Source organism: Chiroxiphia lanceolata, chromosome Z (assembly GCF_009829145.1).
Source record: "Chiroxiphia lanceolata isolate bChiLan1 chromosome Z, bChiLan1.pri, whole genome shotgun sequence".
Taxonomy (NCBI): domain Eukaryota; kingdom Metazoa; phylum Chordata; class Aves; order Passeriformes; family Pipridae; genus Chiroxiphia; species Chiroxiphia lanceolata.
The window spans coordinates 61940142-61961134 of NC_045671.1; the positions used below are offsets into that span (position 1 = coordinate 61940142).

At 39.8% G+C, this 20993-nt stretch overlaps 1 protein-coding gene across 2 annotated transcripts in view; it reads left to right on the plus strand.

Annotated features, from left to right (window-relative positions):
* Positions 1 to 20993, plus strand: part of ECPAS (Ecm29 proteasome adaptor and scaffold) — a 60400-nt gene that overhangs the window by 22918 nt on the left and 16489 nt on the right. For both annotated transcript variants that reach the window (XM_032676621.1, XM_032676620.1), the window contains exons 15-32: positions 415 to 518; positions 1583 to 1706; positions 3918 to 3998; positions 4734 to 4965; positions 5499 to 5590; positions 7373 to 7507; positions 9574 to 9739; positions 10169 to 10341; positions 10800 to 10901; positions 12675 to 12798; positions 13453 to 13598; positions 14658 to 14712; positions 15503 to 15617; positions 16555 to 16620; positions 16792 to 16909; positions 18830 to 18997; positions 19830 to 19909; positions 20663 to 20768. In XM_032676621.1, the coding sequence (XP_032532512.1) occupies positions 415 to 518; positions 1583 to 1706; positions 3918 to 3998; positions 4734 to 4965; positions 5499 to 5590; positions 7373 to 7507; positions 9574 to 9739; positions 10169 to 10341; positions 10800 to 10901; positions 12675 to 12798; positions 13453 to 13598; positions 14658 to 14712; positions 15503 to 15617; positions 16555 to 16620; positions 16792 to 16909; positions 18830 to 18997; positions 19830 to 19909; positions 20663 to 20768 (2187 nt within the window). The remainder of the gene's footprint in view (positions 1 to 414; positions 519 to 1582; positions 1707 to 3917; positions 3999 to 4733; positions 4966 to 5498; positions 5591 to 7372; positions 7508 to 9573; positions 9740 to 10168; positions 10342 to 10799; positions 10902 to 12674; positions 12799 to 13452; positions 13599 to 14657; positions 14713 to 15502; positions 15618 to 16554; positions 16621 to 16791; positions 16910 to 18829; positions 18998 to 19829; positions 19910 to 20662; positions 20769 to 20993) is intronic.

Genomic DNA, 20993 nt, shown 5'->3' on the forward strand with positions numbered 1-20993 from the left:
AGACAGAATGACCACCCTAGGCTCATGTTTCTCTTCCACCTCTGGCTGTGCTGCTCTGAAGCATAGCTTTTTTTCCTGTGCATAGATGATGTATGTTATATTAATTTCAAAATTGCCTGGATGGAACAGTTCAGTTGTCCAAGAATGAGTGATAACCTTGATTTACAATTCCCCAAAATGTGCCTGTATTTAATTAAACATTTAATTCCCCACTTGTGTGTATATGAGAAGCTTTTCCCCATCTCCTGCCATATGAAGAGTTAGCATGAACAGTGTCTCAAAATGTCTAAAGTCTTTGAGTCATGTTGGTACCAGAGGACAAAACAGTCTACTGATGACGTGAAAGTGGTGAGTGCAAGTAATTAGTGCTGTCATTTAAAACTCAACCATATGTTTGTGTCTTTTCCCTTTAAGCCTGAAGTTCAAGTACGTCAAGTGGCTGTGAAATTCGCTAGCACAGTGTTCCCTCCCGATCATATCCCTTCCAGATACTTGCTCCTGTTAGCCGCAGGAGACCCGTAAGTTATTTTCCTCTATAAGTTATTTTCATATGTATATATATATATATATATGCACGCACACACATATATTTGCATCCAGTATATATTTGGATTAAATGTGAATGCCTGTATATACGTATGTATGTAAGTCTACACATTAATAACTCACAGAAGATCAAATATGATAATTCAGAAATTAACGTTTGCATAGGCACATTATTGGCGGTTCTGTGGAGAACTGTTACTGTACTCTGTGATACTTTTTACTTTGGACTGTTTTTTTTTGTTTCAGATGAATTGCTGTCACTAAAGCACTTCATGTTAATGATCAGTTGCAATTACAAAGTAGAAATGCGTTAACTGAAATCAGTCTCGCAGTGGCTAGGAATTATTTTTTCCTGGCAAATTTTATCAGTCTATTTTTAGCTGGTATTTGTAAAGAGTCAAGAGCATGCACTTGTGAGAGTTGCTACACTCTTCTGAGGTGTAGGTGACTTGTTAAATTACACTTATCATTTCATTTGCAGTCTTCTGTTGCAGAACAGAAGTGGTGGGGGGATTTTTCGTACTTAACTTTGATTGCTCAATTTTTGATGTAAGTAGCTATTATGTAACTAAGGAAAGCTAAACAAATCAATTGCAACAGCTCTAGCACTGCAGTGTCAGCACTGTTTCAGAAATAGTTATGTGCTGTTAAGGAGATAATGATAAACCTGATAGGTGTTGGCTGAAGCTTGACTATAGGAAGTGACAGGGAGGAGTAACAGATAGGAAAAGAAAGATGTGGGAACCAGGAACTGCTGATGAACAGTAGAAGGATGTAAGAGCAGCAGAAGTGAGCTCATACAGATGGTTTTGCAGAGGGCACTCATTACTATCCTTTTTTTCTTTCCCCTCTCTAAAGTAAACAAATCATTAAAAGTTCTAATGCAAGATTTTTTCTCCTTTCCTTTCAAAAAAACCCCTCACATCTCATTTAAAAACTGTTCTCTCTCCCCCAGCTTCCCATCATACCTTACTGATCATTATAGGCCATTTGTTCCATGCGAATAATGTCTGGGTTTTATCTTTTCTTCTGAAAGACGGGAGGAGGTACATGGAGAAGCCCAGCGGGTACTGAGAACATTTTCTGGAAAAAATGAGAAGGAGAGTTCTGGGAAGCAGCTGCCTTCCTTCCCTGAAATGGTCCTTTACATTCAAGAGAAGGTATGATGCTTCTGTCTCAATAAATGACAAATACGTACCTGGTGCTCAGGCATGTGGTCTTCCCTTCCCTGTGTCTGTCTCCCTCACCATCCCCAAGGAATAAACTTAGTGAAAATCACAGAGAGGACCACACATAGTATTGCATTGCCGACATTAACACTCATTACTTTCTGCTGGGAATAATTGCAAGAGATCCAAGTGTTAAGTAATGAGGCAGATCCTTGTAACAAAGTGGGTATTTTGCTTTGTTTCAATTTGTGCAAATGATGTGTGGAATGGGCAATCTAGTATTCAAGGCTGATAATCCAGCATTTTTCTCAAGTAGGGCTTGCTCACGAATGTGTTGTGAAGGCACAAGAGGACCACTCTCTTTTTGACCCAGTGAAAAATAATGTGCATAAAACAGAAAAAAGATTATGTGCTATAAAGGAGATACTGGAATAAGTGAAAAAGTCCGATTTGTTGACCTAAAGGCTTAATTTTTCATCTTCACTGCGATTTACGGGCATAATGGCCACATAACTAGCCTTTCATGAGTTTAGTGGAATGATATGCCAAAAACTGTGCCACTCAGTTTACCCTCACTGTTTGCACTGAGAGCGAGAAGTGTTAAAATGTACTCTGTGTTACACACTTCCTTGTAGTGTCCGTAGTAGGCTTATAAACTCTAAATATGTGGAGAGTCACTGGCAATATTTTTCTTCCTGTTATCATCTACTTTTTAAAGAAATTTCAGAAGTTTGTAATGTTGGAGCATGTCTGATTTTGTAAGAGATCTGCAGTAGCAGAACCCTTAAACCTGACAGATTTCTTGTGAAATGTTGTATTCTCTAATGGTGGCGTACTCCGTTGGTGTACTCTGCTACTATATGAAGTATTTGAAGTTTCACAAGAACTTCTTTTTTGTCTAGAATGCTTGTTATTTAAATATGTATTTAAATGTTAAGAAACCAGGATTGAATTTTAGTGTGTGTACCTTTGTAGGTAATTTTAAAATTTTTCTTAACACCTGTAATATCGCTAAATAATTATGGATCAGTGTAGTTTAATCACTGCTGAGAAAAGCAAGATACCCTCACTCATGAGGAAACTTAAAAAAGAATTTTTGAGCACTTTTCAGATCTCCCTTATATTCCTGAAGGTGAATTTCAAAATCCCAGAGGTGCATTAATTTGGTTAGTTATCTCTAAATATGAACTTTCACACATCATCAATAATCTGTGAGTGTTAAGAGATGTTTGAGATGTCTGTATGCATTGCTTGGCACAGCCAGCTGAGTTGCAAAATGGCTTTCCTGCATGAATTAGCATGATCCTTCTCTCCCCCTTCAAGACAGTATTTGTGAAAGAGTGGGACCCAATCTGCTGGGTGTGAATGGGAACCTATTCTTCAAGGGAATCACCTTCTGTTCACTAATTCAGGTTTTCTTTAATGATTCTGGGTGTCACTGAAATTACCATCCAGCAAAATATCTCAGCATGTTAAGAGAAGTGAGAGTCTGTTGACATCTGCAGCTGTCTTGTATGTTCATTCAGGTGCAAGGCTGCCTAGCTGAATCGAGCCTGGCACTGATGTGCATGCTGCCTATTTAATATATACATGCTTTTCTGCAACATTTGCAGTGGGTTTCACTAGAAGCCTCTTGTTCAGATCTTTTTCTTATGGAATATTCCTACTTGTCATAGCTAACACTTCCATGGAAAGAAGTTACGCACTTGCTGCAGCAGCCTTCCACCTGCAGGGTCTGAGAAACTCCCTGGGTTTGGCTGGTGCAACACAGGGCACCCACCTCACACTACTGGGGAAGTCTGGCTGCAGCCTCTCCAGGCAGAGCTGCCATCTCAAAGCTTCCTGACTGCCTGTCAGTGGGGCACCTCAGAGTTTGAAAGTTTGAGGTATTTTGGTTTTGAATTCTAAAGCACTTCTTTTTTTCCCTGAAGGGAAGAAAGACCATTTTACTCTTTCAGCTTTCCCTTCCATTCCCTCTCATCAATTCAGAGTTTCCACTTTCTAGGTTGATAGTAAGGTAGATCGACCTGAACCGTACCATTTCCAAGTGCACTGTGCCCTTCTTGTTACAGAGCTGTTGTGCATTTTCAGTTGCTAAGTGAAGGATTAACACAGTCAAAACAACAAAATTTCATTGACCTTTCCAACATCTCTGCCGTTAGGGGTCTGAATGTTCCACTCTTAATTTGCTCTGTTGTTTAGGCCTCTCACCGAATGAAAACGCCTGCTAAATATATGACTGGAACTGCAGCATTGCCTTTTAATCCTGCCACATTTGGAGAGGTAATTGTCTAAATTTACTTCCTTAGATATGTGTACAGTTATTCATTTAGATGATACTGCAAGAAGCTGACAGCTACAATAAGTCACCTACATTTTAAAATTCTTTTAAACAGATATTGGGATTAACTCTCCATCCTTAGTCCTTAAATGGCAGTCTGAACAGGATTTTAACGGGGGATTGGGAGGAATGTTCCTGAGAGGGTTGCTCCACTGCTTTCTGCAGCATACCTAATGTAGGAGCTTGTCAGAGAGAGAAACTGGAAGTTCTGTGCAAAACTCCTATTATGCTCCTTGAGGCTGTTCTTTTCATAACAGATTCCCAGGCTTCAGAGACCTGTAGACACAAAGTCAGATGGGAAGCAAGATCTGTATTACCGATGTGTTGTCTTGCATTTGCAAATTGCTGTAGGGTACAGGCTGAACTGCTTGCAAGGAGGTTGCATCAGCTGATGATAAACCAAAAGTCTGCATATAATTTAATCTGTAGAGATTGATGCAGGCACTGTAGGGATGTCTGCTTACAGAGGTGTATCGCAGAAAGTGGTCCTGAGATTTGTTACACTTTATATTTGTTCTTGCATCTATACGGACTCTTCTGTCTAGATTTGGTTAAAGAAGAAACGATCTAGTTTTGGTTACATTAAAAATAGCATATTCCCTGCTCTTTTTTTCTCCTCCCCAGTTTTTCAAGTGCTCATGCACTCGGTATCCTGTGTTTTTATCTTCTCTACTTAGATAGTGCTGTATCTGCGGATGTGTCTTGCTCACAGTGCTGGTGTGGTGCCAACCTCACAGAGCTTGGCAGATATGCAAGATCATGCTCCAGCCATTGGACGTTACATAAGAAACCTCATGTCTGGCAACCACATATCTTTCTCTTCCTCCTCATCCTCTTCAAAAAGTGCAGAAACCAACCCTGTACATATATATATTGGCCTTCTTCAGCAGCTCTTAGCTGGTGTTGGCGGTAAGAAGCTGTGTGCAGCAGCATCCTGAAGAAAAAAATGTCTTCTCTTACTAGAAATGAGTTGCATAGTGCTTTGAACTTGGCTACAACTGTCACAGAGTTGCAACGTGGACTATATACTCTTTAAGCTTGGTTTTTCTATGCTGTTATATAGGTGGGAGAAGACAGTGAGGTAAAATTGCAGCATCATTTGACATAATAATGTAAAATTGTGAAACCATTTTCTGTTACAGCTTCCTTACCAGTGAATGCTTTGTCTTCCTCACTCTGATAATAGCCTGTCTGCCATAAGTGTAGTCTAAAACACTTGAATGAGTTTAGAACAAATTGCTACCAGAGCATTTACTTTTAATAGCTTCCCTAATATTTCTGAGAAATACTGTACCCTATTATTCTGTATTGTTTGTTATCCCTAGTGAATTGCAGATGAATGCTTTGAAATGCCTGATACTTAACCTCATTTTATCACTGATTGTTAGATTGGTGTAAATACTGGAGTTGTTTAATGACATGATTCTTTAATTACTGTTTAGGTTTGCCAGTCATGTATTGTCTTCTAGAAGTTGTTTCAGTGTATCCAGAAAAACTAGCCACCAGATTTGTAGACAAAATGGATTGGATAAAGGTATACTGAAACCCCTTTTTTTTCTTTTGTTTTGGTTGGATGGGATTTGGCATTAGCAAAATCTGGCATATATCTCATAGTGAAACAGAGTATTATTTTCAAGTATGCACTTAATTTGAAGTCTGGTATTTATACTTACAGGCAACACCACCTGAGATGTTATGTGTACCAGGAGGGGGGAAATTATTTTTTAGTTCTTTGGTGTTACTGATTTTGTTAATTGACCTTGTTTGTTGACCTACATCTGGGTAATCTATGTTATCAGTCCTGTTGGTATTGTCAGCCAGTTTTTTCTTGACAAAAGAAAACTGAAAACAAAATCTGCACATTTTTGAAGAAATTGTTTAACAATGGAAATGCTTTGGTGGAAAGATGTGAGTGGCTTCTCAGAAGATGAGATTATTTAGATCACTAAGTGTTTTAGAGGCCTTTCTTTGGACTTTTTTTATTTATTAGCCTCAAGCAAAACAAATTAAAAAAAAACCATAAACTGGAGCCTGCTTGGGAATAAGGCAAAGAGAATTCTGCTTTCCCTAGATTCTTTTTGCAGACAACTTTGTGCTTTTTCATGAATTTGCTTCAAGCATCCAGGGTTTTTGAAGCTTTTACAGGTTACCTTTCCTTTCACTGGGGGAATCTGGCAGAAACAAATACTTAAAGGTTGAAAAAATAGAATGTGTTCAAATAGTTTTTTTTGTGATGATATCTGTGCTGCATTGCACTCACTGTATGTGGTTTATCACGCCTCATTTACATGCAGGTATGAACTGCAGAGGAGAGTACTTAAAAACATTCTCCTTTTCAGTATTCTTCATCATTTTTAGAAAAGCCTTCTTTTTTCTTTGGCCTGGTGTCCATTTGCAAAATTAAGCTTCTAGGAGTGGTTACTGATAATACCTAGTTTCAGAAATACTGTTGTAAATCATCCTTTGTGTGTTTTTTGTCTTACCAAGGGAAAGGAACAGGTTCAGGAGTTTATTAGAAGTCAACTGTGTGATCTCATGCAAGCTTGGAGATGAAGTTAGTGTTACATTTCATGAGCCTGACAGAGGTCATTTCTTCTTTGCTTGCTTGGCTAATTTTGCTTCCTTTGTGGTGGCCCAAGCCATTCAAAGATTTGGGTATGAATTTTTCATGGGAGTCTGTTGCATTATGCATTGCATTACTGGCAGAGATAAGATTATCGTAACAAATGACCCAAGGCTTCCGAAAGTCAACTTTTTAACAATTTACTTAGATAATACAAGATCTCCGCTCCAAAGTGGATAATTTTGCATTGATAACTGTGACTTCCTGGACATTTTCTTTTTTTTTTTTTGCTGCAGTTGGATTTAAATGATTTAACACTCTTGGGCCTTTTTCCCCCCTTTGATTAATAAAAAGGGTTTGGAAGCCTCTGGTAGCTTTGGGGAAATAGTGGGTTTCAGGTGTGGGGTTTTTTAGCTTATATGGATGCAAAACGTGAGAGCTCTAAGCTGAGGACAAAATTTGACCAGGAATTCGATCGACATATTTTGACACAGAACTGATGGGTGGCCCTCTTGTGGCTAGTGCCATCTTTCTCCAAAAAGCTGAGTGTGTAATGAATACTTTGCTGAATTGAGGGCTTTGTTTCTTACGAATTGATAATGCTGTTGGTTTAAAGAGTGGTTTCTGAGTTAAGATGTACTTACGTAGCTGCACGACAGTTGTCTCTATATATTGAATCTTTCTATGAACAGACTGTATAAGAAGCTACTTCCATATTTCATGCTTTGGTTTTGTTTTTTTAAACTCCTACAGAGCCTGATGAACACTAACAAAGAAGAAATGCGCGAACTTGCAGCCCTGTTTTATTCTGTAGTGCTGTCTACCATGTCTGGAGATGAGCTTAGGGCAGCCTTGGAGCAGCTGATCAAGATGACGAAAGACAACCATGTAACTACCTTCCTTTGTCTGCTTGTTTTTATTCATGTCATGTAACTGATAGGATATTTGAATCTCACAGTGTGTCCAGGATGTATTAACCTTAATCTGGGTGTAAAATTAAGTAGCTGGCTTCCAGCTGGATGGTGAAAAGGGATTTTTGTTGTAGGTGAGTGGAACAGGTCTTTAAATAAGTTAATCCCTGAAGCTGTTGTTAAGATCAGTAGGAGGGTTTCCTGGAGGCACGTCCCAGGCAAAGTGCCGTCATACGTTTTACCATTTTTAGTCAGCTAAATAGCCACATCCCGTTGAGTGGTAATGGATCACAGTACCTTCTTCAAACAGTTTACCAATTCCTTATTCTTGAGCATCTATAGGTACCCACAGAACCTAGAAAATGTTTAACTTGTTAAATATTTAACTCCTCCCCTCCTGAGCCATAGCCGCTTCCTGGGTCCTCATCACCTCAGGGTGTTGTGCTGGGTGAGGGTTGTGGCTTCTTTCCTCCCACTCCACATGGACTGCTCAGCAGCCCTCCACAGCTGTATCTCTACATGGTGGGTTTACCTGCCTTCCTTCCTCCAGCAGCTCCTTCCCCCTTCTATTATCCTTATCTCTCCATTTTGACACTACAACCATGGAAAAGAAGTTTTGTAAACCAGTTGGACAGGTTTCTGTGCTGGTGTCTTGAATCATGAAAGGGAAGGAAAGGAGTACCATTTCCAGGTTATATTTCTCCAAAATGTTTTTGTATCAGTCTCTCTGAAGGACTTAATGGGCCACCATTTTACACTGCAGGTGACAGACTCAAATGCTGACAAGAAGTGCTTATCACTTTATGTTGTAGTTAACAAACATGATTTATTTTGAATCTCTGAAAGCTATACCTGTGAACCAAAGCCATGCCATTGCTCAGTTTAATGTAGGGTGTAGCTCCTGCAGTTACAAAGCCAGCACAGATAAGTCCCAGTCCCCCATGACTGCTTTTTGCGCTGGTCACCCAGGAAACTGTGGTTGAAGTTTCATAGAACAGTGTTGTGAACTGTGAAAGGAAAAAAAATAGCAGGGTGTTCCCATGCCTTTTTGAATCTGAGTCAGTTAGAGCTCTTATTTGCTGCGAATATACAAAACCAGTTGAATCAGTACAGCTAATGGTGGTGGTAATTCAGTGTGATTGGATAGCTGAAGTGTAGACCCATCTTCTGCTGGCTTTGCTGTAGTGAGACCACATCAAGGAACAGTCCCTGGTGGCCAAACAAGGTTGAAGATCCCATTCTGGCAACACAGTTGCATTGGTGCAACTTTTTGTGGGGTTGTGATACAAAACAGAGGTGTGAACTAATTGAAGTTTAAGCCCCTGCTCCCATCCCTCTTTTTCCCCCCCAGTTAAGGTAGCACTTGTCTCCCAGCCTTGTTTCTGCACAAAATCCTTTCAATAGAATTCACCTGTAGAAATGAGCATTATCATTAGATAGTCTCAGCACTGAATCAGCATTGGAGAAAGTGACTTTCTTGACATTAAATTGTAACAGTTAATTTTCACCATTTGTGGCCTACCAAACTGTGTTAGAGGCATTGTCTTCAGTAAAGGCCAGCTGTGTTCTCATTCTTAGCAATGCAAATCTAGAGCAATTCCCCTTTTCTGCTTTTTGCCAGAGTACATTTTGTCCCCTTAGTCTGAGTACGTCCAATTTTTAAGTAGAGACAATGTAGTATTATCTTAGTTTACCTTTGTAATTCTGTACTTTGAAGTCAGATGAGATCGATGGTTTTTTTTTTTTTTTTTTTTTTGACCTGACTACAAAAGGGTAGTTTTAGGAATGTGAATGCTGGTGATAAATTCTTAATCTGTCCTCCTAAACCTCTTATAAGTTTTGTTATTTTGTCTTAAAGGACTCCACTCATAAGAGAGTACTAGCAACATCAAACTGTCTGTTGTTGCCTTATGTGTTAGAGCTCTGCATTCTTCAGAGTGTCCTCTGATCTGGCTTGTCCATATGTGTTTTTAAATCAGCGCTTTGTGCAAAGTGTTACTTACTTTGAAAATGAGATTTTTTGCACTGTTGGTGTTGTCGTAGTGCCCGGAGGTCCAACATGGATCCTTGTTGGCTTTGGGATTTACAGTAGGAAGGTACTTGGCCAAAGGGAAAATCAGAACAATGGAGCTGCATGACATAGAACAACCAAACACTGCAGTCATGCCGGAACAAGAACAACTTATAAAGTCAACAACAGAGACAATAGGTAACTTCTTGCCTAAGACTTTGCTGCATGTAACAGTTGTTTTTTCAATCTATTCAAGGCTGAGAATTTTTCTGATTTTTCTGATATTTTCTGAGATACTCAGCCCATAGATAGTGTAATCTTGAGTTCAATTTTTGTGATAGAATTTACAGCATGTAAGAATGTAATCTGGTTGTATGGACATAAGCCTTTTCAACAAAACCTAGGTGGACTCTAACTCAGAGACCAACAAAGCACAGTTAGGAGCAGTGCCACTGCTTCAATTCCTCTCAATATCTCCTTTCACTTTGATTTTGTTCTAGCATAACACTTCCTACCAGCTCTAGGGGAGATAAATGCTTTGCTTCTTGCATGGGTACAATACAAGTGCCTGCCTGCTGCTAAATAATAGTATAAATTTGAGTTGTTCTGTTTTGCTTTTTCCTGTAGGTTCTTTTCTGGACAGCACCTCTCCCTTCCTTGTAGTGGCTGCTTGTACGGCTCTTGGGGAGATTGGCAGGAATGGCCCCCTGCCAATTCCCAATGAAGGAACAGGATTTACAAAGCTACAACTTGTTGAAAGTTTATTGGCCCGGATCCCTTCTAGCAAGGAAACAAATAAGGCAAGATTTTTTCGTAGTGTTATGATCCATTTTTGAATGTTTTTGAATGTTTCATCCCCAGGTGTATGTGTTCCCTGCCAAACTCAACCTTATTTAAGGGAATTAGGTTTGTTGTTGGCTTTAGTGAGTCAAAGTTAGGCTAAAGGTTCTTGCAATATTGTCTAGCAGTTGATCACTTGTGCTTTCTGTAGTCGTAAGTAAGGGCTTAAGGCATGAAAATATGAATCCTCATAGTTTTAATTCAAGAAAAATGGGAGTTCCTTCTTGTAAATAATCCTCAGAGGCCTGTGTTTTGGAAGAGAGGTGTACTGATTGATCTAATAAGCCACTAGCACATGTGACTTCTGGTACCTTAAGCGGAACTTCAGTAAGGGTGAAAAACGGTGGGTTTAAAATGTATCTCCTGGATTTACAGGAGGGTTATGTAATGGTGTTGGGTGTTTTTGTTTGTATTTAAGATGAAGGAACGAGCAATACAAACATTAGGTTACTTCCCGGTGGGAGATGAAGATTTTCCTCACCAGAAGCTCCTGTTGCAGGGTTTAATGGATTCTGTGGAGGTGAGACACTATCGATGTATTATCCTTTATACTACAGTATTTCTATTTGGATGCTTTTTATATACTCTAGAGCCAGATTTACAAGGGAAGTTGTCTTTTTGTAATAGTGCCTCTGGATTTTTTAATTCTGCCTTGAAATAGAGAGCAGACTTTGGGCTGCTAAAATGTTTTATGCCACAGTGTTTTACACACAGACTAAAAACTTGGCGTTCAAGGTCTCTGCCACAGTCTGAGAAAAATGCACATTCCCCTTCAAGAGGATTATGGATTTTTTTTCACATATGTAAAATCTTAAGATCTGATAGTAATGAAGCCATAGGTCTGTATTTTGGCCTTTGAAAGTACCCTAAAAGTAGGTAATGTAAGTACACCTCTTTTGTCTGAACTACATCAGCTAATACTACTCACTTGAATTAGAAGCTTTGTTTATAGGAGTATATGTACCTGTTCTCCATCTTAATACATTGTTGTAGTGCACAGTACGTCAGAGCTGTTATACATATTACAATATGCCAAAGAGCAAAATTAAATAATCAAGGAGTTTTTTTAGTGTTCTTCACTTACAGCTTGTTTTACCTTTCTTCCCTGCTCATACTGACATAGGATTCTGCGTTGTAGAAGCAGCTGTAGAGTATAGTCAAGCATATTTTGCTGAGTCCTCCAATCTGATGTGATCAAACAAGCAAGAATCACAGAATGGTTTGAGTTGGAAGGGACCTTAGAGATCATCTAGTTCAAACCCACTTGCCATAGGCAGGGACACCTCTCACTAGACCAGGTTGCTCAATGCCCCATCCAACCTGGCCTTGAACACTTCCGGGGATGGAGTAGCCACAGATTCTCTGGGCAACCTGTGCCAGGGCCTCACCATCCTCACAGTAAAGAATTTCTTCCTAATATCCAATCTAAACCTACTCTTTCAGTTTTGAGACATTAATCAACTGTCCTATCACTATACTTAGAATACTAGGAGCACTGTGTACATAAACATAAAATGATGTTTGAGTGCTGTGTTTTTCTCCTGTAACTGCAGGGGGTCATTACAACTTCCTTTATAAAGGGTGTACTGTAAAAATCCAATTTATCTTAGATGACAGGAAGCTAAAGGCTTACTTCTCCAAGTGCCTGAACATGTTGTGCTTCCAGAGAGTAAGGAAAGCAATCTAGAAGGTACTCAGCAGGCATGGAAATGAGTTCTTACGAGTCAAGGTTCATCATAAATAATTACAGGAAAGTGGCAAAGTTCTGCATATCCTGTTCTTGAAGGCTTGGAGGATAGTGTAAGGACAGTGAAACAAAACAAAGTACTGTCTGAATTCTTCTAAAATGAAAAGAGTTTTCTGCATCTTTTAAGAGATCAGCTTCTGGATGGAATTACAGGAGACTCTTACTACTATAACAAAGGCACAGTAATTTTCATTAATCACTGGCAGTCTCATTCTAACTGTTTTGTTTTCATCCTGTCTATCCAGTTCTTTCTTTTCACTAAGTTGAACTTTTGCAGAGACTACTCAATACTTTATAGGAGGTATGGATTAAAAAAAGTGTGAAAATTTTAGCTTTTACCATTCATTTTGGAGAGTTTGACCTCTTTTTCCATCAATTTCAGTGGGTCAGAAGCTCACCAAAATAGTGATCTTATTGCAAATTAGTGCTGAAAATTGGGATTGGGGCAGGGACTGTGTGTTTGTATATTAATTACCAAAATTTTGGTGTGTGTTTAGTTAGTACTGTCCTCAATGCCCTCAATGTACTGTCCTCAATGTTTTTCAGGCCAAACAAGTAGAACTGCAGTTCACAGTTGGTGAAGCCATTACCAGTGCTGCAGTAGGAACCAGCTCAGTGGCTGCACGTGATGCATGGACAGTCACAGAGGAGGAATATATCCCTCCTTCAGGTAGGCCTTCCTAATGCAGGGGCTGGTTTGGGAAACATCTGGACTAACACTGGGCTCCATAACTTCACTTCTGCAAGTGTTTTTCCAACACCTTCCAGTGATATCATTAAGTGACATTTCCATGCAGTAAATGCGGAAATTCTGTGTAAAAACTAAGGTTCTGTACTATTGGAATACAAGCATGAGAAAATGCTAGCTTCAAACCAGGCAGGTGTAAATATCAGCCTCAGACCTGCAAACACGTGTTTTAATGTTGTGAGAGTGGTCTTAGATCTCTAGTGTACACAAAGCTGAGCATGTACAGCATGGAGTAGATACCGAACCCTGCCATTGCTCCAGAAATTTTGAGTCCTTACAAAAAAAAAAAAGTAGCACCCTGAGTCTTAGGCAATATAAGTGGTAGCTCTTCTTGACCACAGGCTCTGGAACACATTCATGAAGGGTTAGGAGGACACAGTGTTTCTAGTAGGAGAAATACTTTCCACTGACTCCAGTGAAGGCTTTTCCTAAATAAGCAGAGATTGAGGTGTCACCTGAGTACTCATGGACTTAATAGGTTTTTCATTGCTGCTGCACATTATTTTGACATTAAAAATGGGTATGGATGATTCTCAAAGCTCCCCTCTCCCCTCCACCTTTCTCTCTTTCATATAGATTTGAAAGTGAATGATGTGGTTCCCTGGGTCCTAGACCTTATTTTGAACAAGCACATCATCAGCCCTAACCCGCACACTAGACAGGCAGCTTGCATCTGGCTTCTGTCAATGGTGAAGAAGCTGAGCACACACAAAGCAATTAAGGTAAGAAATATACCTTTTCCTAACACTGGCTCCTTGTCCCTATTTTTGCTTCTTGCCTCATTTCTGTCCCTTTCTTCCCCTTCACTGCCTCTTTTCCCCCAGTGCTGGTGCCCTCCTTATTGAGGTCTTTCTGAGTCATGGGTTATCTTCTGTGAATGGAGGAACAGACTAACTGGCAGATGAACAAGGTGTTTGTCACCTTTGTAAACATCTGACTTGCACTCAAGTCAGAGTAAGCTCAGCATAGATTGCCGTTGTAAGATGAAGTAGCAGTACATCTTCCCTTGGGAAGAAGAGGTTGGTGTCTGTATAGTTTCTAGGCTTCATATTTGGAAAACATAAAAGGAGGTCTAGGAGTGGAAGAAGGGGGAGAACTGGACTAATTTGTTTCACAGAGTTTATCACAACTTTGGTACCTAGGCGCAGTTACGATGTGCTTCATGTACAGTGTATTTTTGGTACACCTTGATGAAAGCCTCATATTTAAGGTACCCGTCTGTAATGAGAGAGTGTGAGGGGTCCTACACAGGGACTTAATAACGCATTCCCAACCAAAATGTCCTCTCTTCACATAGAGGTACTAGAGGCTGATGGGACCATGTAACCATTGTGTGCTTTCCAGGTAATGATAAAGAGCTTTAGGGCAATAGGTGCTTTGCAAATGTAAGCTGTTACATGTAAAACCTTGTGCATATTACACTTACCTAAACAGTGCACCTTGTGAGGGGTAGCAAAACTCACTAGTTTTAAGGTGAAGAGGGCACCATCTGGCTGCAAGGCAGATTTATGATGCACTGCTGCCAGGTATTAGGCAAGACAAATAAAATATGGCTTCCTAATGGCATGATAGCTATAAAAAGGTGCTCTACCATTAGCTGTTACCTTTTGTGAGTGTCAGTCAGGCTGTTACTCACTAATCAGGAAAGAAGGGCAGTTCTTGTCGTAGGCGTAGGTCAAATAAACAGCTCCATTGATAGAGTAGCCTCTTTTTATCTGTTAGGAACTTGCCTGGAGACCAGACAAAGGATCCAAAATAATGACCCTTTTCTTTTCTTACAGTCTCATCTCAAGGATATTCAAAGTGCATTTGTTTCAATTCTGTCAGATAGTGATGGTAAGTACTATCACATCTTAAGAGTTGTGTCTTTTGATGGGCTTTTAAGAGAATGGGGGGAATCTTTGAACAGGCAAAAAGTCAACTACACTCTCTCTGTCAGTCAGCACTGAAAGATGACTGTAGGTAGAAAAGTCCCATTTCTGATGTTAATAGGAATGATTTCTTTTCTAGGCACCACATGCAGAGATAAGACACACAACATTTTTGTGTGTTTTGGTAAACAAGCACAAATATTTCTCTGCATTTGCCCCTCCAGATTATAATAGCAGAAATTGTTCAGTGGTGCTACTTCTGCTCTGCTTTGGGCAACAGGGTGTGTATCATGGAGTTCTGCATGGACAGGAACTCTGAGACCTCTTCAAACTAGCACATTTTGCTACCTGTGATGGCAACTAGTGGAAAGGGTAGCATCCAGCAATCTGTGCAAACCTCACCAAAGTGGAAGAGAGTATTACCATTAATGTTGCTGGACTTAGAGTGCCAGCAGCGTGTCAGAATATCTCCGGCTTTTGGAACTCTCCTTGCTATGTCAAAACCTGCAGTAACAGTATTTACATGAAGGTGTCACCTAACTTCATGGGGTTTATGCCTTCAGAACAAATTGCTACTTCAGAATGCAAAGTTTGTGTCTTGACAGACTAGATCTGCTCTAAAATGGAGAACTGTGAACCATGGTACAGAGCCACGTTTGCTATGTATTGATTTTGGTTGAACCTTGTTTTTTTAAATTTGTGTACTGCTTAATTACATGCTTATCTTTAATTTTACTTTGTAAAATCTCTTGCAGAGCTTAGTCAAGATGTTGCTTCAAAAGGTCTTGGGCTGATATATGAACTAGGAAGTGAACAGGATCAGCAAGAGCTGGTCACTACTCTTGTTGATACCCTTATGACTGGGAAAAGGTACAGTGAACTCAGAACACTGTGTGAGAGTACTCTGAGCTATGTGTTTTATGGGAACAAAAGTGTTTCTTTTTTGTGGAAAGAGATGTTTTGTTGCCAAGGGCAAACCAATATCCATTCCCAGAGAGTCAAATTGGGACATTTCTTAATTCAGCTTAGATTTTTTTGTGACTGAAGTTGTTCTGGTTTTGTTCCTTTCCACAAAGCTTCAAAATAATGTTTCAGTCCTGATTCAAGCAGTTCAAATCAGTTGGGGTTTGATTAGATTTCCTACTTGCTGCATTGTGTAACTGCAGAGAACAATGACTACTTGCAGCAACTCTGCACATCGTGAATGTTGCGGAAGGGGGACTTGCTTGTGCCTGGAATGCACCTATTGCTGAGAAAGTGTTGTTAATGGTCACTTGTTAGCTTTAGTGGGGAAAATGCTGGTCTTAATCACTAGCCATGAGTTCTGTGTGTTGGTCAGTGCTGGAAATGCTCTTTAACAGCCTACTCCTCTCTTAACTTGGTGTGGGTTTGGCCACTATGAAAAAACTAGGCCGGTAGCGTAGAGATTCATTGGTGGTAAACAGGAAGAAACCAGATGAATGGGAATGGTATTTTTATATTTTGAAATAAAGATATGCAGTCCATTATATGGCTGTCTGAGCAGAAATAAAAATCCAACATTCAGTGTTTTGACTTTTTACCTTCTGACTGCACAGCAAAACTCTCACTTGCTGCAGCTCTCCTTAACATTACAGATGACACAAGTTAATGAGATACCTTGCAATGTGTATGGCTTTGCACAACTGTATGTTCTTTTGTGGGATTGGAACCGAAAGAATGTTAAGTTACTGAGTTAATAAAGGAAAATAAATTACTTGTTCTGTAGTGTGCAGTCTGTTCAAGGGTAGAGTTTGGTAAAGCTAATACTGGACCTCTTTTCTATCAGAGCCAAACATGAGATGACTGGAGAAACTGTGGTGTTTCAGGGTGGTCTGAGCAAAACCCCAGATGGGTAAGTTTACTGACAGTTTCAATACAGACACATAGTCAGTGCTGAAACAGTATTCCTTTGCTTATAAATCTGCTTCCTGAGCTTTTTGCTCCTTCTTGTTCTCTCAGTTATTAGGTATTGTATTTGTGTAGCTAAACATAGTGACACTGATTTCCCTTCTGCTTTTTAAAGTCAAGGTCTTTCTACCTACAAGGAGCTTTGTTCACTGGCTAGTGATCTTAATCAGCCAGACCTGGTGTACAAATTCATGAACCTGGCCAACCATCATGCCATGTGGAATTCTCGGAAGGTAATTCTCTGCTTTCATACAACTTCCATTCCACTGTGAACTCTGGAATCAACAATTGCATTTCTCTGGCTTTGGTTATATGTTTTATGGATAACTGCATGGAGAGGGCCTTGATGCTTTGGTGTCAGGACAAAGCCAAATTTACCAGCCTGAGAAAAAAAATTAGGATTACTTGAAATCCTTACAAAACATTGGTATCAGAGTCTTCATATAATCCTAAGTCCCCCTCTGAATCAGGTGTGATCCTTTCCTTTTGTTTTTTGAATGTACTTAGAAGACAGGTCTTAGTGTGTTCAAATGGTGATAATGTTTTCAAAACTGCATGAATTTTCAGATACCAGAGAAAAGTGACCCTGGTCACAAAGAGGCAGAGTAAAAAGTAATCAGCAGTAGGTTGCTAAAAAGCACTGTTGTTGAAAGTATCCTTTTTTAACTTAAGTTCTGAAGTTTTGATATTTTAAAGCTGCTGGGACCCTAAACAAAGCCAAAATACTGTGGGATCCACTTCCTGCTGAAAAAAGAAACATCATAAATTTGAAGATTTTAGTATACTTCAGAGCTTTAACATGGGGACTCTCTACACTGGCTTTACAGAAGCATGGAAGAATTTATTCTGTTTCTGGGAGCAGGCAGAGCACCTTTTGTGTGCTTGCATGCAGAAGACTCATGTAGCTGCCTCTGCTATACTGCACTTTTTGTGCTCTTCCGTACTTGCTACCTAAGGTTTTGAGTCTCTGGCAACACCACTTAGTGCAAAAAACAAGTCCTAGCTTTCATCCAGAGTTTGGCAAGTCAGCAACATCTTTCAAGGCTTCCTTGTCTTTGCACTGGGACTTCAGAAGCATGAGAACATAGAACATAGTTAGTTTCCTGACCCTTGTGGAATTTCACTGGCCAGGATGAGTCCAGAAAATCCACTCAGCAAGTGTATGCTGATTTCTGGCATTTGAAGAATTTGCAGAGTCACTGAAGTTGAAGGGAGTATCTGAAAGCCTGTGCTCTAAACCCCACAAGAGCTGGGCAGAGCCCACTGTTCAGGACCTTGCAGGTGATGCCTTCCTTTTCCTTCTACTTTCCACAGCAGCAGGGGTCATAACGGAGAGTGTGGCTTTATTGCTCTTGCTTGACTAAACTAACCCAGACAGCACATCCTGTCCTGTGAAATCCCTAGTGTGGGGTTTTGAGTGGCAGCTTTTGGCACTGCAAGTCAGGAAACATAAGTCATTAGAGGCAGTCACTGCACTGCCTGCATTGAGTAATTTCTTCTTGGCCTGTCTGGCAAAATCTCATGGGATTTCATAGGCAAGCATCAGTTCCACTGTATTAGAATTGACAGTGGAACTGACAGTTGGAGAAACAAGAGATCATAGAAGAATGCTTGAGTTTAAAGTAAATATGAACAGATACAAAATTATAATCCTCAGAAATTTGAGATTCTAGAGCTAAAGTGGAGTTGTTTTATTTTTAATTTTTCCATTCCTATGTTATTCTAATTCTTATAAATGCAGCAGAATTTTAGGGAAGCAGTGGCCCAGCTTCACCAGTTTTGCTGACAAAGAATCTTTTTTGAAAGAATGTATTTAAATCTTCATAGTTTTAATTAGCCAGTACCACTTTTGCAAATGAGGTAGGTCAATCAGTGTCTTGAAATAAAGATTGGAGAGAAGGAGAAGAGATTGGAGAGACTGGAGAGAAGAAGAAGAGAGAGAAGTAGTACTGTGTTGTCTACTGAGTGTGATTGTATGCTTGAGATCACTGGTACTGTAGCACTGAGGATGGGCCAATTCTAGTACCATTCTAGTCCTTTTGATTTGGTCTAAATCTACACAGTCAAGTTTGCCCCTGACTGTGGTGTGCCCAGGAGCAGTAAATGAGTGAGTAAGCAGTGGTTTAACAAATACTCCTTTGTCATCATTTCAGGGAGCAGCTTTTGGTTTCAATGTGATAGCTGCCAAGGCTGGAGAGCAGCTGGCTCCATTTTTGCCCCAACTTCTTCCCCGACTCTACCGCTACCAGTTTGACCCCAACTTGGGCATTCGACAGGCAATGACCAGCATTTGGAATGCCTTGGTCACTGACAAGTCTGTGGTGAGTGAACAGTACAGTGGGGAGAGGTAGGTTTGCTGCAAGCCAGCAGTGTGTCAGAGATCCTCTTGGGGCAGTTGGATCTTGTGCAGAAAGGGGTAAGGTCCTGTCCTACAGAGAAAGAGGTGTGCAAATCCATGGATGAGCTGGGGAATGCGCAGAGGTTTTGCACTGCCTCTTGTACGTGAAACAATATTGCAGACCTTGTTTGTGCAAGTATTAAAATTTATGGTTTACTTAAAATGGAGTCTTTCCACACTTCGATATTGCTTTGATCTTGCTTATGATAAGCTCTTCATGAATCCTTATGACCTAAGATGCCTTCCTAAACAAGAGCATCTAAATATAATTCCTCCACTTGTAAGTGGGAGGAAGCCCATGGAGGGAGACTGCTCCATCAGTTTGAGGAGAACTCCTCCCAGACATGTTTCAGGAATAAGTGATTTTCATAAGATGCCCTTGCTCAGGTTCTGCAAGGCTTGGAACGGGGTTTGCAAATATTTTCTCCTAGGAAAGCTGCTCTTAATGTGAAATCATTCACTCTGATCCCTCATCAAAGCAAAATTGCTTCTCATGGGAATACGTGTTTGGTGCTGCATTTTAACAGTGCAGTTGGTAAAGGCTTTGAGAGACTCGTTAAGTGCTCAAGCAGTGCAGAGAAAGGCATGTCTAAAGCACAGTTAGAGTAAGTTTGCACAGCTCTGGCAAGAATTAGTTTATCTGATGTGGCCGAAAGTAGGTTGTATTATACAAAAGGACTCTCTTTTTATAGACTATAGACTATAGGATGCATAGCCCATGCTTATTTCATGATTTTTCCCTTTTTTAATAATAGGTTGATAAGTACATGAAGGAAATTCTCGAGGATTTGATCAGTAACTTAACAAGCAGTCTGTGGAGGATCAGGGAATCCAGGTATTGCTAGAAAAAGTATTAGATTTGTCTTTGAACTCTGTTATTTTCTCTTCTTCACCATGAACTTATTAGCCTGGAGAAGCTGAGAGGGGAAGGAGCACACGTCCATTCATCAAGATAGAGGCCAGCTTTGTAGCTGCCTTTGAAGTGTGATACAATCTTGAAGCTATTTGTGTAACTGAGCCTAAAATCTTTTATTGCATGTAGCTTGATACTAAGCAACATTCGGAGAATGAGTTTTCTGGTCAAAAAGTTCTTGCCTATCCTTGGTCCTGAAATATTGCTTTCTCTTAGAATTGTCAGTATGACAATTGCATATTTGGCAGCAGGATGCCATTTTTAATAAGCCGCTTTTTGTTTTTAATAGTTTGTGGTGACGCTCTATTGAAAACTTTCATTTTAATTTCAATTCCAGACTTTATACCATTTTGTTTTCTTCTTATCCTGTACTTACAGAGAAGAAATCTAAAACAGTTTTATAACTGGAATGTTTGCAATAGCAATTTTCACCACAGCAGCCTTTCTCATTTGCTGTCAGTGGTTTCAGGTTTTACCTGAATGACTGAACATTTTTTTCTCTGCTAAAGGAGATGATCTTTTGATAGAGTAGATTTAGGATTTGGGGAAAATAAAGAATGTGAAACAGTTGTCCTTTTTATTTTAACCATTTACTTATATTTATAAACATAGCTATGTATTTACCTGTGTCAAGTAAGTACACTGTGTGAAAGAAATAAAATTCCTTGTTTGCAGCTGTCTGGCACTAAATGACTTACTAAGAGGAAGACCTTTGGATGACATTATAGACAAGCTTCCAGAGATCTGGGAAATCCTGTTCAGAGTGCAAGATGACATTAAGGTAATGGAACTGAGAATTGAACAGGAGTCTTCCAACCAAAAGTGGTACAGTGATCAAGCTCTGAGATGTTTAAAGAGAGATTCCTTGACAAGTCAACTTGAAGCAAGTGGGAGTTTTGAGTATTAAGCAGAAGAAATTCAAGCTCCTTGCAGTTAAAATTTCCATACCACCTTGGAAATTCTGTATTTGAAATGTTGGGGTTTGTTCCTATTGTGCTTATTCTTG